The sequence below is a fragment of the Lissotriton helveticus genome, chromosome 5_1 (genome assembly GCF_964261635.1).
Source record: "Lissotriton helveticus chromosome 5_1, aLisHel1.1, whole genome shotgun sequence".
In the NCBI taxonomy this organism is placed as follows: Eukaryota; Metazoa; Chordata; class Amphibia; order Caudata; family Salamandridae; genus Lissotriton; species Lissotriton helveticus.
The window spans coordinates 1,698,047,670-1,698,074,464 of NC_136065.1; the positions used below are offsets into that span (position 1 = coordinate 1,698,047,670).

Genomic DNA, 26,795 nt, shown 5'->3' on the forward strand with positions numbered 1-26,795 from the left:
CAATGAGAATGGATGCATTTTAAAGCAGTTCTCTTGATCCTAGGCATATCTTCAACTGTTAGGGTTGAAAAAAAAAGACGCCCCTGTCCTCTATCGCATTGTGCAAGCTTTTTGAAGGACGCCTTGTATCGAATGGCTCCCATTGTTCTTGCTTAGTCAGTGACCTTCGCTTGCTCCAGCGAGTCATCTACTGATCCACCAAACTAGGTGGTCTCCTGTATGTGGTCTATTGACCAATTAGGCCTATACCTTTGGCTTAAACATTTAAATCGTGAGTCCTGTGGGCTTTCTCAATACTGTTCCAATACACAATTACCTATTTGCAATGTCTGCCATGTCCAAGGATGATTTTGCTAATGTATTTGGATGAGTCTTTCCCTCGAGTGCCACATTTTAATCTATTTTTATAGTTCTCTGGTGGATACAGCATGAGCTCTTCACTCTCCATTGTTGATGGAAGCATCTGGTGAGCTGATTAGTGGAGCTCCCTGTCCTCTGTTGAGTTGTGCTGCCCTTTACCTTTCCCCTCGCTACATACAGCCTTCTGAGGTAAGGCCATATATTCCTTCCCCTCTCAAAATTACCGCCTTTAATGAGGCTGGTTCTCTGAAAGCTTCCTTACCCTCACGAATAATGCTTGAAAGGAATTAGTTTCAGCTCCTTTATGGGTGTAAAGATTCTTGTAGGAAACATAACTGTCCGCTCTTCCAATAGCTGTACTCCTTAAGGGCCAGTTTTCTCTTTCTTTGAGTAGGGTACATGGAATTATCAACTGTGGGTGATGGCTGGGTGCTGGAAGTATGGGTGCAAGGAATGCTGCAACAACCACAGTATAACCAAGCTGGAATTCAGTAATATGGCGATTGGTGTTTATGTTTCTTTCTCCGACTGCAATTTTGTAAAGTGATCTATGAACTATGTGACAGGCTTACCAGGAATACAGTGAATGAGAAAGGTAACACAACACAATTTAAATACCTGTCCATGAACTGTACAATGTTTCAGAATATATCACCAATTATACGAGCACAAAAGAATCCGTTTTTTGTAATTTTGAAGTGTGATGGAAACAAAGGGTTTTCATATTGTATCGTATTGTAATTGCAAGTATAGCACTTAATACGCCTAACGAGAACCCATAAAGGATTAGTGTTCAATTAATTTAGCGAAATATGAAAGTAATTTGAGCGGTGGATAGGTTAGTCAGTTACTAGGATTCAGAAGGATAGCGGAGGAAAAGAAGAGGGGGAAAGGTTTGCATTTATATAGCGCTGGTTACCCCTGATGGGGTGTTAAAGCGCTTTTTTGCTGAGTAGCATGCTACTCCAGAACCCATAAAGGATTAGTGTTGAATTAGTATAGTGAAATATGAAAGTTATTTGAGTGGTGGATATGTTATTCAGTTATTTGGATAGAGAAGGGTAACGGAGGGCTAGAAGAAGGAAAAAAAGGTTGCATTTATACAGTGCTTGCTACCCCTATGAGGTTTTGAAGCGCTTTTTTCAGCGAGTAGCACACTGCTATGGAACCCATAAAGAATTAGTTGTGAATTAGTATAATGAAATATGAACTTTGAGAAGTGGACATGATAGTCTGTTATTTTGATTGAAAAGTATAGTGGAGGGATAGAAGAGGGAAGGATTTAGACTTTTTTTTGGAGGGCATAGCAGTAGGAGGAGGCTTGGGATGAGAAAAAAGGGGTGTGGAGTGGAGAGGGAAGAGTTTAGAAAGGCTTGTTTTGGGGGATTGGTATAGTAAAAAAGGTGTTGGATAATGCAAGAAGGGGTAGAGTAGGGGAGAGTCTAGATAGTGTTATTTTGGGGAGGAAAGTAGTGGTATGGGGTTTGGGATGAATGAGAGTGGATGTAGAGGATATATTGATAGCGGGATAGGGTGAGAAAAGGGTAGTGCATTGGAAAGGGTAGTAGAAAGAGGTTTGAGATGAGTCGGAGAGTTGAGGTAGAAGATATATTGAGAGAGGCATTGGGTGAGAAATAGGGCAGTGCATTTGATATGCTGAATTAGAATAAAGTAATAAATATATGTATAAATCCATAAGTACATGGAAAGCATATAGATGCATAAAGGAAGTAAGTATATGTAGATTAAAGATATTGATAGAGGTTTAGGGGGGAGAAATAGGGTAGTGCATTAAATATGCTTTTTTAGGAGAAAGTTATAAATATAAGTGTTTTTGTATTTAAAAAGGTATTCTTTTTTTCATTAAGTAATTATTCTACGCGTTTATACAATACAATACACATATATAGGTACATATCTATAGTACAAATAAATGCATATATACAGAGGGATATGCTGTATATTTCGGTTTGCGTTTGGTGCTTATGTGGGGAAGAACCAATTCATGATCAAAACAAATCAAGACTGGTTACTCAGTGATGCACAAATGATAAATACTCGCTCAAAACCACATGTTATCCATCATGTGTGCTCTGTATAATTTTTTTAGTATATATGTGCAAAGTTAGCGGTCATTTCAATGGAAAATATGCTGCCTGTAAATGGCATTGTCCTACCTCCAATGCTTTGATAAAGTATTTGTGACAGTGTGCTCCAAAATGCCCCAAAGGCAGTAAACCACATCCTTACCTGCTGCTGAATGGGCGAGACTCATTTGCTAGACGTGTTCTTTCTACGACGCTTTACAACCCCTTCAGTGATACAACATTGATGGCAGCACCCCCACTCTGAAAATTGTTCCAGCACCACTGGGGGCGGCTTTCATGGGTAGGAATCTACTCCCCCCTGTGGTGAATCTGCTACTACATCCTGCCATTATTTGTTCATCCTAGGTGTGTCCTCATCTAAGGGGACATTTTTCTTCCTCACCAATTGCATGCTCACTCTCCTGGAGCTCCCATAGAGGTTCTGGGGTTGCTGGTAGGAGTTCTTCCACTGTCGCTCTGCCTGGCATGGGGGATTTTGAATGCACTTAATGTGCTATCAGTCTCGTTCTCCAGTAGCAGCGTTGCCATTTTGACTTAGAGACATTCATTTTTCTTCTCCAAGTCGCCTCGATGTTGACAATTGATCCACTCTTCTTCTGGCATATCTTTCTCCCTTGGGGAGTCCTCGTCTTTTCTTTCAGTCTCTTGAAGCCAAGAGCCAAGGTTTATGCGCACTGGGGGTCTTGTTTTCGGCTCAGTCGGCTCCTTAGTCTTTAAAGGTTGTTCGACTGCCAAATACTTCAGCATCTAAGGCTGTTTTTTTCTTCAAGTACAACTCTTGTGGCTCTCATGACCTTTCACTTTAAGGAATTGTGTTTCTGATGCCAAAATAATTTTTTCTGAGATTTTCTTATACTACTGATGCAGACTCAAGCTATCGGACACTTTTTGGTCCCCCAGGGCTCCTTCTGCTTCTTCTAGGACATGTGAATCCTCAAACTAATAGTCCTACATCTTTTAAAGATGGTTTCTCCTGCACCTTCAAGGTTTTTGAATTACATTTCTTACCAGCCTTCAGGCTTCTGATCTTTTGGAAGATGTGCCAGTTTATGTTGTCACTTCAGGCAAAAACTAAAAGGGAGTCTTTTCCATTATTCCTCTCTTAAAGGCTTTGTAGAACCTCTTTCCTTTGTTTTTCAGCGCGATTCTATTCAGCATCTGTGTACTTTTTCTCAACGTCTCTGTGCTTTGAGGCAATTCTTAATTTGAATAACCTGCTTACACCTAGCTATTGTTCTTTCCCCTGATCCTTGGTGGCCGTCTACCTAGAGTTCTCAGCGCTGTGTTCGAACCCAACAGTGATAAAAATTCTAAAAGAAGGCGACTATGTCACCTGGTCAACACCCAAAAACAAATTAAATAAATAAATCGAGAATATGTCTGGATGGCAGGATTAGATGGTGTAATGATGCACTGTATGTGACTCTAGAATAAGTTCCACTGCAAAATAAAAATGATCTTCAAGTACCTTGGAGGAGAAACATTGTCCAGGATGAAAAAAGTACATTCTCACTGTGCCTGTGCAGTTTCAGTGTCTACATTCCTGTGTCAGCCAAGTAGCTAACCTTCAAGCACTTCCCTTGTAGTACCTCCTTGCAATTGTTAAAATGCCTTGAAAGTAATCCTTGGACTACCAAATGCAATTCAATCCCATTAAATAATTAATAACTTCTCAATGTGCACTATATAAAAGTGTCAGGTAACAAAATGCCTACCCACGCAATGCCCCCCGCTGCCCACTCTTACCAGTTCTCATATTTGCTCAGTCTCTTGACCATGCCATCCTTCTGCAGCAGAGCAAGCACACTGCGCTCCTCTTCTGGCGTGCCATCACATATGTGGATGCTGTCTGGTTGGCATAGCTTGGCACTGCTCACTACGAACTCCTTCACCCTGCCCGATAGCAGGTCCAGATCCCCATTCAGAACCCGCAGAGCATGCACTGAGCGACCTGGGCTCTTCTGCGCAGCTGCCCATTGTTTCAGCGAATGGGAACAGATCCTGCAGGGGGGAGAACACGAGATTATAAGAAAAGAGAACACACGTCAGACAGTGCAAAGACTAGGTTGGTGTTTTCTTTTTGGAAGGACAAAACATTCTATTCTGCCTTTTCACTAAAAAGCAATAACAACCACTTCCCCTTATTGCTGAACATATAGACAATGCTTACAACAGTAAAATACGAATAACCCAGGACATGTCTCCAGCACACCCCTACTGTTGAGCTTGGTGGAGATACCAACCACACATTGGCTTGTTGTGTGCAACAATAACCCATTAAATAAGTGAACTGGTTTCATAGACAGCAAACCCTACAGAGCAAAGTTTCACACGTCTGTGCGGAGACAAGTGCATAAACAGATAGTGCTAGAAGCAGGAGTGGCCATATTGCAAAGAGTGAAAAAAGAACCCCAACTGGTAGAGAACTGGCCAGTTTATGTTGTCACTTCAGGCAAAAACTAAAAGGGAGTCTTTTCCATGCACAAAAGTTGAGCTTATGTGCATTGTTCCTAAAATTGGAACGCTTAAAAAAAAGCAGGAGCTGGCTCGTTGGTGGGATGGTGTGACCCTTCAACAATACATACACAACAAGAAAATCTCCTGGTTGGGATCTCATCCAAGCTCAATAGTAGGGGTGTGCTAGAGACATACTTCAAGTTGAAGCATATGGTGTCGCGGACTGGGCAATGTTAATTTTAAATGTTGCATGTTCTTTTGGTCTGTTTTTTAACTTGTACATATCAATGTGTTTTTACGTTCTATGTGTTATGTCTATAAATGCAACATGTAAGTGTGTGTAACCTCTCCAAAGAGATAATTGTGGTTGGTTGGTCGAGTCCTGTGCCGTTCTGTAACGTATCTAAGTTTGAATACTTTTGAGTCCTTATTTTGATTTTGGTCTTTTTGTGTGATGTTTTCAGCCCTGATGAAGTTCTCCTAGCGGGAACGAAATGCGTTGGCTGAACGTGTCTTGCTATTTGAACTTTTGAAAATACAATTCGAAATAAAAAAAATTAAAAATGTATACTACACTAAGTTTATTGGACTTTATTACATGGCACACCCCCATTTGTAGTATTATGATGATGATGGAATTCCACTGTAATAAGTTATTTCAGTTGAGCATGGTCTCATTTATTTATTACATGCCTCTAGAAACGTCACAACTCGACTGCAATAAGGAAATTAGAGATTGGCTTTTATAAAGTTATTGCAGGCTTCCATGTATTACAATGTAATAAAAAGGTCTACTGTGTACTCTTAATATATATATATAGATGTTCAGGTGCCACAGAGGTTAAGGATAATGTTCCTCAAGTGTTTGTACAAATATTAGACAAAGTACGAGGCACAGGAGCACGGAGCACCTGCGCAGTCAAGGGGTTAATAAAGTTTAAAATCAGACTCTAATATAAATAAATAACTAGACGCATTGTAGTATTTGATGAATGAAAAGAAGCAAGTTGGTAATATCTTCTAGAATTTATTCTCCAGTAAATGAGCACGTCTGGTCAGATCCACAACTCATAGGAAACTGACCAACAGTAAAATATAGAACATTCATAACACCATGACTGGAATGTGGTACATGTCATCAGTAAAAGAATGTACAAGTCTTAAAGAAACATCACTAGTCCTAATGAAGGTAGAGTTGTGGAAACGTAGGTTCGTTTTTCAAGTATAATCGGCTTACATGAAAAATTCTCGAAAAATTTTATGTTGAAGGAAACTTCTCAGCATCCCATCCTCGTCGCCAATATAATGTAGTATTTGATGAATGAAAAGAAGCAAGTTGGTAATATCTTCTAGAATTTATTCTCCAGTAAATGAGCACGTCTGGTCAGATCCACAACTCATAGGAAACTGACCAACAGTAAAATATAGAACATTCATAACACCATGACTGGAATGTGGTACATGTCATCAGTAAAAGAATGTACAAGTCTTAAAGAAACACTTACCATACTAATGCAATATAAATAAATAAATTAACTATAAACTAACATACTACACGCATGTTTTCAAAATGTCTGCAAAAGTCAAACTGAAAAATCATTTAAACACTTCCCAAACACATGGTCTGGCCCATTACTTCTGCCTTTAAAGATGTGCTTGCTCTTACTCCAAACAAATACAGGGAAATATCTGACCGTGCTTTAGTCATCACTAGCAAGAAAATACCTCATAATGGACAATAATATTCTACATAGGGACCAGAGAGGCTTCCTACCCAAGCAGTGAACAACAGACAAATACTTTATCTTACAAACTCTGATCGACGAATATGTAAAGAACAATAACAGTGCAAACCTATTTGCTTGCTTTTATGTACTTTTGAAAAGCGGTTTACCTAACCTGGCAACAAAGACTAAACAGGAGACTGGAACAGGGGGAAACAAGCATACGAGATACCAAATCTCTGGTATGCCTTAAACAACTATTAACGTAAGTTAAACAACAAGAAAATTCACATTGCCGATAGGTCTGACATTAACTTGCATCTTTTTGGCTTCTCGAATACTGGATTTGTAATGGTTTTTGTAACAAGCGTTGGCAAGGCCAATAGGTCTCGCCTATGTGAAAGCTAATGGCTTTGCGAATATCTTTTAGCCATGTTGTTCTGTAGCGTGACTGTGCAGTATGGCTAAAAGTAAAGTTAGAAAAATAAAGCGCCACGAAGCAGCCAGCACTTTTTTCTAACCTTACTTTTTGCCATGCTGCTGTACAACATGGGTAATAGCTTTTGCATAGGCAAGACCTAATGGCCTTCCTTACCAATGCTTGTTACTGTCTCCATTTACCCCAATCAAGGTTATTGATGTTTTTGCTGCCATTAACAAGTGGGACTGCTGGGACTGCTTTGCCACGCTTATCTCTCAGTATGTCCTCCAAGCACGCAATTCATGTGCATTTTATTGACATTTTTCATCACATCTGATCTTTCCTGGTTGTTTGTTTTAGAAGTGGAGCTTTTGGATAGTTTTTCTGCACTGTCACACTCTTTATGAAACAAGTTTCTCCTAGTTCCTAAAAAGTCTTAAGTATTTCTTCTCATAGTCTGAGATTTGTTTAGCTTCAAATGGGGCATGTTTTCTTATTGTACTCTGTGGCTATGCCCATTCCTTAATTATGTTGAAGACACACGAGTACATCATTTTTGTGGTTTTGCTTACTTCACAATATTTCCATCATCTTTGAAGGACCTCTACAATATTTCCATCATCTTTGAAGGACCTCTACAAATCATATTGAAATGCCCTTTGATAAAAGCTAAAGATCACTGCATCTTCATTTCAAATGCCACAACATAAACCACTCCTCTTTCTGATCTGGCACCGGAAGATAGTGCCATTTTGAGTGGAGGGCATGTGAGGAGAGAGTATGGCCCTGGTGTACTAAATGTCAAGAAGCGCTGGAGGAGCCAAGATGGCGATCGGGACGGCCGCCTAGTCCCTCGGCTCCGAGGACTTTTTCCTTCCGAGCTCTCATCCTGCCTGTTATCCTGTACAAAACGGCGCACCTGTGGTGACGAGCACCTCCGACTGCCTACGGCGCAATCCTGAAGCTTGCGCTTGCTCAATTTTGGGGATACGTCCAGCATTGGTTCGCGGCCCGCAGCAGTCCTGAGACCGGAGCCTCGAGTGGACAGAAAGGCTGGTCGCCAAGTGAACAACAGCGGATGCTGGCGACCGAGAAGTGCCGGTCGGGTCATGTGTGTCGGGGAGCGGCCGATTTTCGAACAGCATATCCTGTTGGCTACGGGTGCGACTACTGGAAGTGCCTGACACTGTGCTTGGTGTACATAGCGCGATCGTAGGAGCCCTGCTTGTTCACCGCTGGGACACTGCTTACGTGTTGTCCCGCTATCGGCGGGCGACTCCCGTTTTTTTGCTCATTTCATACCGAGCAGGGCCAGCTTTCTATTTGATTGTTGCTTCATGCTTACACTGGCTTTGGCAAACACGGGAGCGATACGAAGATGCCTGAGACCCCTCTGCCTGCAAATTGGCCCCAACTCTGGATGGCCCTGCCTGTGAACACGACGGGCTCGATGGACTGCAGCTGCGAGGAGTTTGAGCCCCACAGAGATCGGGGATGTCTGGAGAAGGGAGATTCGGTTGAGACGGGGCTTGGAAGAATCCTGCAATATTGCGATCTTATGGCCGCTATTGTTGCCCTACGTCACGATTTGGTGCAATCTGCCCGACTCCTGGGTAGTAAGGTGGATGAGATTGTGTTTACACGGGGGCACTTGAGACCGGCTGGTCAGTGGGAATACGCCGATATGCCTCATTCGCTACCCGGATGCAACAAGATGGCAGCACTCAACGACTCTGGCGGGCTTGAAAATCCCATTCCCGAGGCATCTCTTGTTGAAGATCTTGAGTGCCTGGGACGAAGTGTGGGCATTGGTTTGAAATCGCGATGGGTGCGTCCACCCCAGGCCATGCTTCCCATCACCCGGGGGCCGCTCCAGCTATGGTTGGACGTTGAGATTTTTTTCCCCGACCCTGCTCTGTTGACTATCGGGGGGAGGATGTGCTCTCGGGCCGGGCCGGGGTCCCTGGTACGACGTGGGTGGGACCTAGCGGATCTCCGGCTGCATCAAATCGACGCTCCTGTGTTGCTGCTCACTCCTGCCTGGACACTTCGACTCCCCATACGGATTGACCTGGGCGCTGATACTTCGGGGCGCTTTGGTAGAACGGATAAGACGGGACAAGGATGAACAGTGCCTACTATGGACTGGTGGTCCCTAGCTGATGACCGACACGGATATGTACCGCGCGGATTTACCTGGTAGCGCAGTAAGCAGACTATGTGCCTCGAGACTCGTTTGATAGTAACGGATTTTGTTATTGGACTCTACACCCTGTGCTGTTTTAGAACTTGCGGGAGGGTGTTGCCGGGGGACGGGTGGAGGGCTCCGCTTCGTTTCTCGCCACTTTTACTGTTGTTATAAAATCCGCCATCTTGAGTGTTTTTCTCCTCCTCCCTTCTTTCCCTTTTTCCCTTCCATAGGGTAATTTTCCGGGGCGACAGACACGCTGTTAGTGGGGTAGGCCATAGCCATTACGGTGATGTAGGGTGGCGGGTGTTGGGTGGGTTTTGTTATTTTAGTTTGTTTTGTTCTATGGTCCCTTTTTTCTCTTCCTTTCTTAGTGGCTTTGGCTGTATCTCCTTCTTTCTTCCTTTTCCCTGTTGGGCATTTGCACTTGCCTCCTTTATTGTTTCGGAAGGGTGGGTTTTTCGGACGATGCTTTCACTAAATCACTGATCATTGTTTGATTTATACTCCTGGCCTGCCTTCGGCGGGCGTAGTGTGCCTTTGGCCATATTGCTCATCATTGATTTTCGCTAGCATGGAGGGACGCGATCCTCCCATCTCTTCCTTTTGTCATGTAGTGTGATGCCTTCATGATATAGCCTCTGCTGCTTTCTTAAACTATAAAAATGAAACCTTCCACATCCTAGCGTTTTCAGGCGTATGCATACCATGTACTATGATTGCACCGTGATTATTCTTAGAGCCGTCAACATGTGTACCGCTTTTACTTATCTTTCCTGAGTTTGCGGCCGGCCTCCGTGGTTGTTGGCCTGCGCTTGTACTACTTTATTTGACTCAATAAAGGTTTAAAAAAAAAAAAAAAAAAGTCAAGAAGCACAACTCACTGTGAAAATCTTTTGTGCTGCGTCTTGAGAATAGTAAACAAATTGTACAGCACCTTATTTACAAACAGTGTCGCACTGATGATGTCGTGAACCAAGCTTGCACAATCAATGCCACGTTAGTGTGACGCTAAGCGTCATGGCAGGGATGATCAAATGCAATACAGTGGGGTATTGCATGACGTTTGTACTTGAGGTACCCCAGCCTCTACAAATGTCTACACAATGAGAAATGTCCAAGGATAAGCCTAATAAACTGCTTACGTTGCATCTTGGGATACCCTGCCTGCCCATTGTTTTCCCCTGGTTTCATGTGTGGCTTGCATTTAATGCAAAGGCAAGTTTGGGCTACTTTAGAAGATTTGGCTCTGTGTGACATCATATGGCTATTCACAACATTCCCACCTTCTTTTACCACCTTCCCATTTAAAATTAGGATGTTGGTGCTACGCAACTCAAAGCCATGGACTGCTGCACCCCTGTCTACGTTTCAACAACCTTTATTTTACACAGAGTTGATTGTTGCAAGACAGATCAGACTGCAGCATCAAGTAGCGATGCATTGCATGGCACAGGTGCCCTTGACAACGCATAGGCCTATGCGCATTACATTTTTTGAAGAATTTAATATAAATGTGTGTGAATGTGTGAGTAGGAAGGAAGAATAAAATTGGCAGCAGTTTTGTGTGTCTGTGCAAGTGGCCACACGTGAGTGTTTATATGTGTGGACTATTTAATGTCAAATAGGATGGAACTGCCAAATTGATCCAGACAAACCTATTGGCGCAATGATCGACTGGTCCCTCAAACTTTACTTTAAAAACATTTTTAAGTACATTATAGTATGTGGAACACAAGGTTTAATGCAGAAACATTTCCTTTAGTCCAATGTGTGGTTGTTTCAAATCAAAGTGGACTTGTAGTATAGCATACTAAAGAATACACGAAGGACTACCACCAGCGTATAAGGGACACCAAAAGAACCTTCATCAGTGACAAAGTCAAGACTAATGCATCCAAAACGAAGGAGCTGTTCAAAGTCATTCAACAGTTCACTAAGCCCTCCTGCAAAGCCACCAACATCGTATCCTCCCAGGAACCCTACGACAAACTCAGCTCCTACTTCCACCTGAAGATTAAGGCCCTCTACGACAATTTCAGTGAGGCGGCAGAAGACAGCACCACACCACCCACCACCGCCGAGAAGCCGACCATCACCTCCTGGGCCACGGCGTCCATCGAGCTCATCTCCTCAACCATGAAGAAGACACACTCAGGAGCCCCAATGGACCCCTGCCCCCCTCACATCTTCCACAGGGCCACCACTGCCATCGCTCCCGAACAAGGACATACTATCAACTCCTCCCTCACATCCGGCAACTGCCCTGACGACTGGAAACGGGCAGAGGTGAAACCCCTTTTCAAGAAACCAACGGCCGACCCTAATGACCTGAAGAACTACCGGCTTATCTCTCCTCATTTTCGCAGCTAAAGTCACCGAAAGACTCATGAACGCCCAGCTAACCGCCTTCATCGAAGAAAACTCCATCCTGGACACCTCCCAATCTGGCTTCCGCAGCAACCACAGCACCGAGACCGCCTTCCTCGCTGCCACCGACAACATCCGCATGCTGCTCGACCAGGAACACACCGCAGCCCTCATCCTCTTAGACCTCTCTGCAGCCTTCGACACAGTCTCACATCGCACACTAGCCACCAGACTCCACAACGCAGGAATACAGGGGATGCCCTAGATTGGATCCGATCCGTCCTCTCCGGCAGAACCCAGAGGGTCAGATTGCACCCTTCCTCTCAGACCCCTCTGACATTATCTGCGTAGTACTCCAAGGATCTTCACTAAGCCCGACGCTCTTCAACATCTACAAGGCCCCCATCGCCGCCATCGTCAGACAGCATGGGCTTAGCATCATAGCCTACGCTGACGACACTCAACTCATCCTTTCCCTCACCAAGAACCCTAATGCCACCAGACTCAGCTTCCAGGAAGGAATGAGAGACGTAGCAGCCTGGATGAAGGACAGCTGCCTAAAGCTCAACTCCGAGAACACCAAGGTCCTCATCCTCGGACCCTGCACCTCCGCCTGGGAAAACACATGGTGGCCCTCCGCCCTCGGAAGCCCACCCACCGACAGACAACTCTCGGAAACTCTGCATAATCCTCGACTCCTCACTCTCCATGAACCGCCTGATCAACGATGTCTCCTCCGCCAGCTTCAACTACCTCCGCAACACTTACAAATGGATCCCCCCCAACTGCAGAAAGGCCGTCACCCACGCACTCATTACCAGCAGACTGGACTACGGCAACGCCCTATACGCTGGAATCAACAAAACTCTTCTACGCAAGCTCCAAACCATCCAGAACGCTGCCGCCAGGCTCGTCCTAGGAACACCGCAACACGAAAATATGACCCAACACCTTAGAGACCTCCACTGGCTCCCCATCGAGAAGAGGGTCATCTACAAACTCCTCACCCACGCCTACAAATCCCTCAACAACATCGGACCCAAATACCTTAACGACCGAGTATGTTTCCACGCACCCAAGAGGAATCTCCGCTCCACCGACCTCACCCTAGCAGAGGTCCCGCGCATCCAGAGAAGCAGAACGGGAAGGAGAGCTTTCTCAAACATCGCAGCCAAAACCTGGAACAAGCTCCCGGTCAGCATCAGACGCTCCTCCACACGTTCAGGAAAGAACTCAAGACCTGGCCCTTCGACTGACCCGGAGCTGCTTAACCTCCCCCTCAGCTCCTTGAGATCCTCGCAGGTGAGTAGTGCGCTCTATAAACCACTGATTGATTGATTGATTATTATAGCTAAATTGGAGTCCTCTTAGAGGCAGTCATTTTCATAGTGTACATCAGGCTCATTTCATGGAAGCTTGTTTGTCACTCCAGCACGGGCCGGCATGCAGTGCGCCTTACCGCTGTGCACTGCTGTCATGTTTACATTACTTCTAGGATACCAATTAGCAGTGCTTACAGGCGCAAACAGCGACCGGACGTGTTACCCAGCGCAGTACTGTCTTCTCCCTGGTTTAGGAAGCATCCTTTTGGTGCACTGTGTGTCCCCACCACACAGTGTCCCCATCCGTGTGTGTGAAGGTGTTCCATAAGAGCTCTCTTTCTGGAATTTATACTAGAAAGTCAAATCCCAGGAGAAAATGGCCTCAAACCAACAGCTAGCCAGAATACGCACAACAAGGCAGTGTGCTCTTCCGTGAAACAGCCGACCAACTAAAAGTATCTCCATCTGAGTGGAAGGACATTACTCTGTACTTGGTTCACACTCCACCAAAGGGACGAACACACGAAGAGGAAGTGCAGTCTGCATGCGCTAACCAACAAGAAGATGTGGACAAGAACAAAATAGCCCCCACTCCTTTTTTAACATCTTTGTCATTGTATAAAAACAAAAAGAGCTCCCATGTAAACTGTAGGCCGCAGCATGACCCAATCTGCAGCAGAATGAGTTCGACCTGATGATGAAGCATGCCACCAAGGGATAAACCTGGTGGGTGAGGTTTTTACAAGAAAAACTTTTTTTTCTGCAGTGGAGAGTTATTTTGCATAAAGCAAACACACTTGTTTCTGGTTCAGGGAAGACCTGGCTTGGCAGTTCGTGCTGGATTGTTCCCATGAGGCACAGGGTCAAGACTAATTTGCATATCTGCGCCTGGATAATCATGAGTAGCTGTGCGCGTTATAAACTTATATAACATAACATATAGATGGGTCTGAAGTGAGGTGGCAAAGTGAGCTAAAAAATGATAATGGATTCAACCGAGATCTGTGACTGGGTGTGTCTGAAAAGTTTCAGCGCTCTGTCCATCATCTACTTGTGTTTGCAGAGTTATTTCCCATGACATAGCTGGGTTTCTATTTTTTGAATGATACTAAATAAGACATGAAACAAAATTGTGTGCATTCATTTGTATTGTAATACAGATTGTAAGCCTTTGTTTATCTTAATTATTAGTCAGGGATCATTAATGTAGCTCTAGAACAATTTTAAAAGAGCTTTCTATTTATATTTGCTGTTTGAGGTATACACTGATTAGGACTTTAAAAATACTGGCTTTAAGTGATTTTGCTTATTTCGTACTGTTTGTTACATTACAATACCAGTGGTGCCTAAACCCAGCAGCATAATGTAAACTCATTGCAACCCTTCCCCTGTAAAACTCACTTAGAGGTCCCTAACCAAGGCTGCCACGGGTGCTGTATGGCTCTCACTTGCAGTCTGCAACGGCCTATGCGGAGCCCCTGAAAGTTGACATCAAGGCGCTGGGGGTTGAGGGCTCTATGTATTCCGAGAATTCCCGTGTCCTGTACGCTTATTTAGTATCAGCATACATGCCAACCCTCGCGGTTCAGGCACGAGACTACAGATTTCAAGGCTCCTCTCCTTCATGCAAGAACCCGATTCCTCGACGGGCGTCTGCCGACCAGGACTGGTCTTATGTGACGCAGCGTATGAACTGCCATTAACCTGCTCCTGCAGGCCAGTGCAATGTTTTTGTCATGCTTTCTCTGCCTGCTATAGCGCTTTCTCTGTGCTCCTGACAGGTAAGAAAAAATACATATATGTGCATTTCTGATATCCGACATTGCAGCAGCACACTTTCAAGTCCCACGCATGACCATAGCCCCGATTGAGGCATCGCCCTCAATAGAAGTCAATAGGAGAAATACATTATCTGTTATATTTTTAAAAAATCTCCAACTTTCCTCTTCTAAAATATTGGCATGTGTGTATCAAAGGTGAGAGTTTGTACCCTCTGTAGCTGTGGGTTAATCAGGAAAGGGAGGGGATCCAATAGTCGGATTCGTGTTACTCCTCACCCTAATGCGCTGTTAACCCAGCTCTCATTCATAGTAACCTGAAGAGCCGGATCGACTTGAGACTGGGAGGGTGGCGGAGAAGGGACGTGGAGGGAGAAAGTGCCGGGTCACAAGCAGGAAGTGCAAGAGGTATCGATAGCAAGCTCTAGTAAACAAGAAGCAAAAAATAGAGGACGTTTGAGACCACCAACAAAGGGCGATACTAGCACTTGCCAGATGTTCCCATGACAATATTTGTACTTTAAACGGCTCCTGGTGCTTTACATTTAATTACGCGTTACCAGAATTTCTCAGCAAGGGTATTTTTAAGAGGGCAGTGTCAGTGCGTCTCATCAATGCTAACCTCTAAACTAAACATTATTTCAAGTAATCACACACCTACGCACGTGGTGGCCCCCTGAACCCCATCTGCTCTCCATACATCGCTATCCTTCATGTCATACAGTTGTGCCATGAACTTTCACCCAGATGTGGAGCCAGGCGAGGCAGCACGTACGCAGGCTGCTGAAACGTGGAGGTCCGAAGCCCCTCCCCCGACTTTCCTCCTCGAGGAATTTAGCCGAGGAGTTCCCTCCCGTGATTCGCCCCGTCCTAGCCCTCCCCTTCCGTGGAGGGAGAGTCCTTCAGCCCTCCCCCACCTCAGGCTCCTCCTTGTCCCCGCTTCCCGCCCATGAATTATTGAGTGCAATTATGTCCGCCAGCAGCAAGACCTTTCACTGAAGTTAGGAGGTGAGTGCCGAACCTAGGTAGCCCCGAAAGCTCGGCCGTCACTGCCACCGTCTTGTTTTACCCTGTGCTGTGACGAAGCAAGGTTGGGAATTAAACGAGCATTGACAAAGATAACACGCGCCTTTGCAATGCAGATCAATGTATTTCTACCGATGAAGTTACACAGCCTCAAAAAGGCTGCTGCAGGTTTGCGTGCTGACGGGACATCTATTTTTGTTTTTTTAATACTTTTAATTTACCGTTCCCAGATTGTAGGCACCAGTCTTGGAGGGGTACATTAAAAAATTTACTTACATATATATATATATATATATATATATATATATGCATTCCAAGACTACAACTCAGTTGGTCAGTCCACGTTTAAGGATGCCCCAGTCCAAAACGGCAACTGGGCCCGACTGTAGTGGTTGAGGTAGTTTGCCGAGGATGTCTTGGGTTCTGACCTACTAAGGCTCCGAAAACTGGGCTAAGCACAACACTTTCTGCACTTGACTCACAGTGTAGAAAACCCAACTCTCAGGGACCTAAGAGCAAGGAGTAACAGGCTTCTCCGGGAGGGAATGTGGGGGGCATGAGCTCAGAACTCAAAAATCAACATAACTGGAAATTGCAATAGCTAAAGTATCACACAGCAGAACCAAATACTACCCTGTCCAACCTAGTACACAAGCAGAGACCCTGGTTGCAATGCTTTCTTGTGGTGTTACGCCAACTGTGGTCCCCGAGGTTAATCCCAACCTGGGTGACCCCTTGATGGCTGATCTCCACAAATAGTTAGGACAGAAGCATGGATCAGGTTCAGGATACAGTCTCAAATATCCCAACAAGTCAACTGTGCACACAGTTCATGTTTTCGTAAGACTCTTATCACAGCTGTTGTAGTGGTTAATGCAATAGTCCTTTATGCTCACCTCAGAGCAATCTGCCACGGTCGTAGTCTTACCCCTAGGTTAGGACCCATAGTTAGCAAAGACAATTGCAGGGGCAGTTGAGTAAGCCATGTGCGCCCGCTCCTCTGTAGGCGTGACTGTCCAGCCTATCTCCATGGTGCAACGGCCCTGATGCTGGAGTGCAGGTTTGGGCCCGCTGTCGTCGCTTCTGGGTGACCTTCGATTGTGTCAGCCCAAACTGGGCCAGTCGCAGTCATACGCGGACGATACTCAACTTCTGTTCACCTGCGACAAGGGTTGCGATTTTGATGGAACGTCCATCCGGGGTTGCCTTGGGGCAGTGTTTGACTGGTTTAGTCACAGCAGCCTCAAGTGCAACTCCGATAAGTCCGAAGTACTTTTCTTCGGCAGTCCCGTGGTCCCCAGATGGAAGGAGTGGTGGCCTCCTGCCATGTTCCCTCCCGCCAGTGATTCGGGGGTTGTCAAAAATCTGGGCATCCAGATCGACAACAGCCTCTCTTTCAAAACTCAGGTGGCTGGTCTGGCCGGCAAGTGTTTTGCGATCTTGAAGATGCTGAGGAAGTTTCTGCCTCTTCTTTCTCTAGAGCATAGAAAGATCACGGTTCAGGCCCTGATAGGCTCTCGCCTAGATTATTGTAACATACTATACCTAGGCCTTCCGGACTTCCTTTTAACGCGTCTCCAGGTTGTGCAAAACTCTGTGGCCCGGGCCATCTTTGGGCTCACCAGGAGAGCCAGGGCCAGTGATCTTCTCAGAACCCTTCATTGGCTGCCCATTAAGAAGCGAATCACTTTTAAGGCCTTGATCATTGCCTTTAAAGCCCTTCACGGTACTGGTCCTTGTTATCTTCGGAAACGGATCAGCTTCTACTTCCCCTCTAGATCTCTGCGGTCTGCGACCCAGGCCAGGGCTGTCACCCCGGTGATCCGACGTGTGCGCTGCGGGGGGCGGTCTTTTAAACATCTTGCCCCCTGGTTATGGAATGCTCTCCCTCGGTCACTCAGATCCAACACCAATCTATTGGCTTTCAGGAAGGATCTGAAGACCATGCTGTTCATGCAGTAATTCATTTCACTCTGTTCTCAGTCCCCCTCCTGTATTGCCTTCTACTCTGGGTTAGTGATGGTCTTTAGCGCCGGGACACTCTTCGGAGTAGCCGTGCGCTATAAAAGTACCCTTATTAACAGAACACAACATGCATATCCAGGCCCCGACCAGGCAGTACTAGTCAAAACGACCGATGCAGCCCGACCAGGCCAGTACAGGCAGTTGCAGTCTCGATCGGCCTGTTGTCACACAGCCAGTACAGGCGCAACTGCTCCGATACCTGTACAATGTATGAAGCAGATCCCACCAGAAACCAGTTATGAGACACCAGGAGGAGCCTCCACAGCACGGCTCGCTTCTAGCTAACTATGAGGGAGTCAGCTTCCTCTGGATGTTGCTAATTCCTGGGGACACAATGGGATTCTCCTCCTGGACATTCTTCTGCAAGACAAGGCAGACTCCTTCCATTTCTTAGCAGGCAGGAAGGCGTCTAGACACGTATGCAGACCCTCAGCTTCTCCAGCACAGTGCAGACTTCAGGTTATGTCACCTCGACTCGGCTGTCTGGCATATATCAGCCATGGTAAACAGCAGTCCTTCAGTTTATCTGAGGAGCACTCCCTTTCCTGGTCTTGAACAACTTGGAACTGGCACCACTTTTTACAAATGTTCTAGATAGAGGATGCTACTGACCGTCTCAATGTCAGAGTTGGTCTGTGGTGGTTCTCTTTTCAAGTGTCTTTCTCAGTCTGCTATCCAAATACAGTCTTTAGGCAGAGTGATGCTTCTCACAGCAGGTAGCAACTGTGCTTTCTCTTACTTCGGGCACCTACAACACAGTTACAATCAAGTGTGAGTTTTCTGCACCTGGCTGCCATCGGCTCATTGGAGCAGTAGTCACTGATAGACAAAGGGGCAGGCCTGAATTACAAACATCCTCTCCTTTCACAACAGAAACTGCAGTCCCATCTCTCACCGTGACCAACAACCAAATGGCAATGCCCGGAAAGAAGTAATCAGCAGTCCCTTACCAGCAAAAGTGCTCATTGCATTTCTAAAGGTAGTCCAGTCTCCTTCCTCCTCAATGGATCTTAACCCTCCAGCTATAGGAATGCAAGTAATACACTTCCACTGTCTAGAGAAGCTCACCTTATCGTCCATCCTACCATACCAGGTCAGGGTAATCCAAAATAGATTCCACTGGGCTCAGACCTACTCACACACAGACCCTTATTACTATACTTGTGCTACTCACTCACTATATGTAGGCTGCCTGGCCAACATTCTGGGTACTGCATTAACAGCGTAACTTTAAACGAGAGGGCCCTATAAACTTTACTCTCAGTGACAGAGATAAAATGGTCTGGTCACATTTCTAATCTCCAAAACAGAGTTTACTGCCACCACCTCTTCATGCTCTTTACCTAGGATAGAGACAGTAGTACACGGTCCACTGTTAAGGTACGTTTGGTGCACCCCCACAGGTCCAGGACCGCACATTGTGGGAGACAGGACTAGGCCACTGTGTCCATGCTTAGGTTAGAGTGTCACTAGGGCCAAAATAGAAGTCCGGTTAATTGATTTACCTACAGTCAGGCACTCAGGACAAGGAAACATACCCATATATTCTCACTCCAACACAAGCCACCCAATTAAGAGGATGGTAAAGAAGCTATGGTTTGGAACAAGCACATGAAGAAGAAGGAATGCCATTGAATAAGAAGCAAGACAAATGATAGTGACAAGAAAGCCAACCAATGGTAGGCAGCAGGCTGACCCAAAGCAGGCTGTGTTGTTATTGTCCACAACAGGTCTTCAACAACAGCTAAAGCTTCTGGAGGAGAGACCTAAAAAGAGCCGTTGTTGGAGTGTGGTGGACCTTCCAAGCCTGTGCGCCCTGGCACCACTGAACATGCTACACTAATGAAAATTGTGCCCCTGTCAATAAGTCATTTTCACTGGACAGTGACCTCAGTGCTGCATAACGGTTTTTAGAAGCAACACATATGCGCATGGTGAATCCAGGCTGTGAGATACTCCCCAACTGGAAAAGAATGGCACATTGAAATATGCCATGCAAACACCAGTCTTTTCGGGTCATCGCTGCAGAGCTTCCATCCCTAGTCACCATTAGACAGTTTCAGAGCCCGGCAATGGGGTCCCTGGTGTTACCACCCTGGCCCAATTCTGCGTGCTTGCTCCCTGTGAGGAGGATGAGGCAGGTGAGTGGGTCTGTGCCTGAATATGCTGAATGACTGAGATAACCAGTGTTCAAACGCACACAGCGGACCAGCTTTTTCCAGGGGGCTTCGGTTTTGGGTCTGCCAAAGCCCAACTGTGCCCTTTTGGCCCTGTTCTGTTCACGGCCTTCTGCAGTGCCGGATAGTTTGAATATTTCTGCCAAGACTAATTGTCTGTACAATCAAGCCCCTGAGTATGTGTGTGAGTTTGGTCAGACGGCCCACTCCTAGGTGTGTTGTGTCAAAGAGAGAAGTTGTCCAAAAATATTGAGTGTGCGCTTGCTCTCAATGACCATTAAAGGTTCTGGGATTGAGACAGGGTTCCCCAGTAGTATCTCTTTGTAAGTCAGTCCTGAGGGTGTGTGGTGGAAATGAGACCAGCTGTGCCACCAAAGAGAGTATAATATGGCATTGGGGAGTTGAGACTAACTGTCCTGGCACTGGCTGCGTGGTTCTATGTGCGATGGGGGCGGAAAGATGGTGTTGTGGGGAGGACACGGACTGTCTCTTATGTGAATTACTTCGAGGCCCCGATACCTTAGAAATACCAAATGCCCCTATTGTACCGTGTCTCCTCGGAGCTGCCTTGTATTTGGTGGGTGCCGTCTAAGAATGAAACAGATTTTGAAGTCAGGATTAAAGTAAGATTTTTGGCCGAGCCCAAACAGTGTGTGTAGTAAATACTATCTTCACTGTTCCTCTCTGGCTAGACAATACTATTATACTTATGACATCATAGAATGCCAGAGTGTCTCTCTAGCTGACTGTACCTTTCTATTACCTATTGTGGCAGTTGGTCATCTGAGGCTGAGCTACCAACAGAGAGCTCCTGGTGGGGTTTCTCCTATTTTCCTTATAACTTAACTTATCTGTCTAACCTGGAAGGAACCTGCAATAAAGGATCTTAACCTATCAAGTGGACTCTGCATCTTCCTTTACTACAGTGTGCACTCAACTTTATAAAATGTTAATTTATGTCAACCACTATGCTGGAGACTATAATTACTTTCCTGTGCAGGAAGCAGCAGCCAGTCATGAATTGTGCAAAAGTGGCGAATCTGGAAATATCAGTGGTTACTAGGGGAGACCGTGTAGTCGCTGACAATAAGCAAACCTCGACCAATCGCTACTGCTGTGTGATAGGGAAGACTGACTGCCAAACGAGGAGGCCAGGATGGCACGCAGGGCACCCAGGTGCAGAAGGCACCTGCTAGATGACTGCCTGGAACCAGGGCACAACAAGTTGGCCTTCGAAGAAACCTAGGGAGTCCTAGAGTTCCATGTGGCACAGACCATTGATATACCTCCCAACAAAGACATGCACACGTTCTCTGGCCTGTCGCATCCTCCCAAGTGACTATTAGCACAGCCTAGGGACTATCAACCAAGACAGTGAAAGGGGAGGTGCTATTGTGGGAGAGGTGTGGCCCCGCGGCCAGGGCGACTGACGCTGGAATCTGGTGATCAGGGTTCGATCCCCGGCTCCGGTGGCAGGTTAGCCCAGCACCATGCGACTCTGGGCAATAGCTTGCTTAATCTTCCCGACGGCCCCCCCAGCGCCTAGAGACCTTAACGGGTGATTGTGCGCTATACAAATGTGGATTATTATTATTATTATTAAGAAAGGCGGATTGTCGAGCAGAGTGCTGCGGCAGAGAAGGAGGTGATCCTGGGAGCGTTTCACCTGAGTGGGAAGATATACTTGTCCCGTGAGAGAATGCTTACGTTCTCAGGCTACAGCAGGGCCTTCATGAGGCAGCGCCATCAACTACAGAGAATTAAGAAAGGCTTGAGTGCCACAGCTGTGGAGTAATCGCTATGGCATCCTGCGAGACTGCAGGTGGTTTCTGAGGGCAAGTGACATTTTTTCCCCATATGAAAGCAGTGGGGTCTGTCGATATATTAGAACTATATTATTTCAACTTGTAACATAAACGCTAAAACCCAATACACAAATAAAAGTAAAATAAATAAAAAATGAAAGCGGTGGGGTCTGAGCTGTTAATACTGCTGGGTGCAGTGGGGTGATCAAATAGTAACACGTTTCAATAAACCGTTGCTGACACGGGAGATTACGTTTTGTGTGACTGGTTAGTTTCATTGCACCCTTGATTTATGGGGTGAGCTGCCCTTATAACTGGTGGTTCTGCCGTGAGCCCGGTCGTGTTACCTGCAAGTTTGTCCTTGGCACAACTGAATCTAAGTTGCACACTACCAGGTTTCACCTAAGCAGAGGATGATGATGTTTTCCAAGAATCGATGCCATAAAAAGGCGTGTACCACTTCAGGGACCGGTTCTTCCTGACATGCTCTAAGAATGCAACAGAAGACTGCAATGCCTACGTAAGATTGACAGTAATAACACAAAAGTGCTGGTGTGTCCTAATGAACATTGTAGGACCCAGAACTTAAGGCATGAAGTCCAGGGCCTCGCCCATAGCCTTCGTGGCCAGTTAAAAACTCAGCAGTCGCACCGAAACACTCATTTGAGGCCCAAAATGAGGCAACGTTAAAGCATGACACTTCTCAGTCAGCATCTTAAGGATTGTGTTTCCAGACACCAGCCCTCTATAGAGTTTACACTCCAGCCTACGTAGGTGGGGTGCTACAGATGTGCACACCTGGGGCTTCGGAGGCACGTTTTCAGCTCTGCAGCAGCAGACACACACATTGGCCCGTTCTGGCGTGCCTACGTCACCACACAAAGTCCAAATGCACTGTGTGCCACACAAAGCACGTACCGGGCTCTGGCCGACTTCCAGACAACCCGCTTCGAACATCACGTTCTGGTCAGGGACCTTCGCTCTGTCAATAAACCACCGTTCGGAACGTGACGAACTTCCGGGTCCAGGCCGACTGGCACTCCATTGCAGGTAGAATGTGTAAAGTGTGGGTGAGGGGTAGTGCTGTTTATTGTGGCTCTGCCAGGAAGCACCATGATACAATATTGGCGTACTAGCGCTTTACAACATATATAATTATTATTACATCTGGTCGCTTCAGTTCCTTGCAACACGCGGTGTTACCACCCCCCCCCAAATAAAGTTGAAGGATTTCGTTTTAATACACTCTAAAATAGGCCCGTTTCATATCGTTCCATCGTTCCAGTGACCTCCAGGTTTTGCACAGATCTTCGCTACAGGCGCCGACTGTTATATCTACTTGCAATTAAATAATAATTTATGAGCTATTAGCCCAAAGTAAACAACATTGCTTTTATACCTACTGTATTTATATAGCGCATACTACCCCCGAGGAGGCTAGTAAGAAAACGTCAACTCGTAAATAGGTTTGTTCAGGTCAGTACACACGTATCTGAATGAATGGCGAGAGTATTTGTGTGCGCGCTGTGATATTTATGGAAACTGAAAAAATCAAAAGAGAAACCTCAGACACGAGTGTAATCTATCGGGGGTGTCCCACTGCCTTCTGACCCCCAGCGTCCCTCCAAATGAGAGTTAAACGATGCTCTAAAAGATCTCCTGTGTTCAGTGATTCGCCATTGCCATGTCATCTGCCACTGTTATCATTTTAAGGTCTGCAGCCTTGGCTTATAACTAAGGCCCCAAGGTTGTTTTTCTTACAGATTTTTAAAGCCAAACACTGACAGAAAACCATCTAGTTCTCTGGCTGCATTTATTTTTAAATATTTACTAAACTGGAAAAGACAACTTTCTATGAGTGATTCGGAATGTTGCCAACAATTACTCTCATCTGTGCATAACGACAGGCGGAAGGTGAAAAAAGCTGTCTTGAAGCTTTAAACAGATGCAAATATGCACACTTCAACCATCCCCACTGCACCAGAGGGCCCCTCACATAGTCTAATCCCAAATACAGGAGCGACACCACTGACAAAGTGGCATCACACCCGATACACCACCTGTACCCCAACACGCTCTGATGCCAAAGGTCCTTATAGATGTAAGCCACTTCTATAGGCCCCAACATCTATGGACACGGCTGAAATAAGGGGACCAGAACACATTCTAATATCACACAGGGTCAGGGAGCCCAGCGCCGCCTGCTTTCAAACCCAAGACTATCAGACCTTCTGAGATCACCAGGGTCTCGCACTCCATCTCACATGGACCTTCTTGTTTCCTCCTACACCCCTAGAGCCAGAGACCACAGAAACACTGTGGCGAACCATCACATCTTCGGACATCACAATGTGGGGCCTCTCACACCTCATATCGACCCCAGTATCCCACACATCTGAATCATCCACATGTTTGTACCTTCTTGTCATCCCTACTCCAGGGCCTCTCATGCCCCCGCCATCACACCCAAGGGCCTGACACTGACAACATCCGCAGGCACTCTCACAACCCTCATACTACTGATATTACCACCAGGAACCTGTGCTCCCTAAGACATCTCCACCATGACCCTCACCTTTTTTTTATCCAACCCTAGGAATCCTCATACCTTGGATACAACTAAAATAGCACCTGGTATCACTCCGCGGAGTGCTACTCACACCGACCGCAACAACCCACACACCTTCTGACTTATCCAAATGGATCCGTGCATTTTCTGGTACACCTCAAGGAGTCATCACACTTTTGATACAAACACATGAACTAGCCGATATCACATCTAGGGGTCTGACACCGTCTGACAACAAACACAAGGACTTTCACACATCTAAGCAGCCCCCTACATTTGCCCGACAGACATGTTTACACCTTCAAAACCCATCTTGCTTCCTCGCCTATTGATACTGCAGAGGAGCCTCACTCCTCGGATAAACTACTGGAGACCCGTAAATGGGGGTCACCTCCAGAGACTCTAGTAGCACTGGGTTATACGTTCTTATACCGCCTAAACACCAACAGAGACCTCCATTCCTTTCCAAACAACCCATAGGAATCCTTACACCTCATTCCACCAGGAGGCCTTCCACTCACACCAACTTCATACTCACCTTCACCATCAAAAGGGACCCGCGTATGAAGGTATGTATTGTCATACTGCCCGAGGGCCCTTTCTACCTCCATAACCCATCCATAGATCTATAGGAGCGCTCATACCATTAAACAGTATCTCATATCTCCCTCAACCCTGCACAGAAGCCTTATACCTTCAAATGCAATCCATCTATACCCCACACCTTTCAGGACCACCCATGGGTACCCTCTTACTTATTATTTCACTTAGAGGCCCGCATTTCTTTCTATTATGCCCAGACAGACCCCTACGCCTTATAAATCTAAGTACAGGGGAACTAATGCTTTCCTATACAACCAATAACTTTCCTCAAATTAACAAAGGTTGCTCATAAACTACCTGCAGCAACAGTACTAACCCATATACCTGCCTATACCACTATGAATGACCCCTGTATCTTTCTATACTGCTCATTGTGGCTGCCTAAAAGTCCAACTGCATACCATTGTATACCACCGATAGGGACCCTCGACGCACACTAAATCTCATATCTCCCAGCATGACCCATGGCAATCCTGCTGCTTTACACCGCCCATGTGAGATGTACAATAGGACTCCATCTCACCACGGTCGCAAGGCTACACATCCGGGCATTTATGTTACAATCAAGTGTATTTTGGTAGTTGCAGTCTTGGCTCACGTCTATGAAAACAACTGGATCGAATTACCAGGATAGAGAAGCGTGCACAGATGCAGCAGAGAGGGGTATTTGCATCCTTAGCGGCGTGGACGCTGCTGGTCGACTTTTTTGCCCATCATACCTGTTTACTGTATTCACAGTGTACATATACTAACCTCCGGGCGCCTCGTATCTTATACTGCTCACGTGAACCCTAATACCTCCCCACACCACGCACAGGACCCTTCTTGGCTTCTGATATCACAGAACTCTCATGCGACTATTAGGACTACAAGTTCCAAAATGCAAAGGAAAAATACTGTTCTGGGAAAACAACCCGGAGCTGGGTCAGGGAAACTTGAGAGCTCCTCGAGGCTCTCCCGCACAAGGGTGAAGGAAATGATGGCGCTACTCACCCCAAAATCCGTCCGTAGAAGGAGGGCATGTTGCGAGCCCCCGATCACCGTCCCGGTGCGCCCTCTGCAGACTGGTCAGCACCCTGCAGCAGGAGCGAGCGGTGAGGGGAGACAGGAGGCAGCGCACTGCAGAGAAGTTGGAGACTTGGGTAAGAGCGACAGCTGAGGGGAGCGGGACACCCGGGACAGGAGCCTCAAGGACAGAGAGGGGACAGGACTATTTGTGAAGCCCAGGTGACTCGGGACCTTTGGGAGCAGTCTTGAGAGGGAAGCAGAGTCCAGTATTTACCGGTAGGGGCCGGACTATGGACCAGGGGGCGTGGACGGAGGAGGAGGAAGAGGAGGGGTAAGAAGAGGATGTATCGAGGAGGAGGCGGGCATGCGTCTGCAGTCACTTGAGGGGGGAATCCTCCCAACAATGGCCGGACAGAGCATGATAACACAAAATAGAGGTCCAACGCAGAGTATTTCAAGGCATGTGTTCTGTATTTGCGATTTGTATGTGTTTGCTTTATTTATTTTGACTGCACACCGGTTTCCTTCCCAGTATCTTAGAGACGATGAAGATTTTGGAGGGTCGCACAAGAAAAGTGCTCTTTTACAAGTTAGTGCAGTTACAGTGAGGGTCTGACCAATCAATCCTGGGTCCGTTGACATCTGGAGCAAAGCATGTGAATATGATACTGAATAAAGTGCAACCAATAACGTTTCCAGTATTATGGGACATACCCCTCCTTAGCGACGGCATTGGGACGCTTGACATGAGCACCAGTTGCATAATTACTCAAGCACACGTTTTTTGTAGGCACGGACACTGTAAGTGACTTGACCACAATCACAAGATTTGAGCACAGGCCGAGACTCAAAAC

At 46.2% G+C, this 26,795-nt stretch overlaps 2 protein-coding genes across 2 annotated transcripts in view; one reads left to right on the top strand and one right to left on the bottom strand.

Moving 5' to 3' along the window:
* The window catches only part of PCK2 (phosphoenolpyruvate carboxykinase 2, mitochondrial), a 53,094-nt gene extending 26,784 nt beyond the window's left edge, over positions 1–26,310 (bottom strand). Inside the window, exons 1-2 of the mRNA XM_078644973.1 lie at positions 25,927–26,310; positions 4,215–4,469 (exon numbers count right to left, since the gene is read on the bottom strand). Of these exons, the coding sequence (XP_078501099.1) occupies positions 4,215–4,469; positions 25,927–25,955 (284 nt within the window). The 5' untranslated portion in view covers positions 25,956–26,310. The remainder of the gene's footprint in view (positions 1–4,214; positions 4,470–25,926) is intronic.
* The window catches only part of LOC144755756 (uncharacterized), a 103,251-nt gene continuing 92,152 nt past the window's right edge, over positions 15,697–26,795 (top strand). Inside the window, exon 1 of the mRNA XM_078644974.1 lies at positions 15,697–15,736. The gene's annotated coding sequence lies outside the window, so the exon portion shown is untranslated. The remainder of the gene's footprint in view (positions 15,737–26,795) is intronic.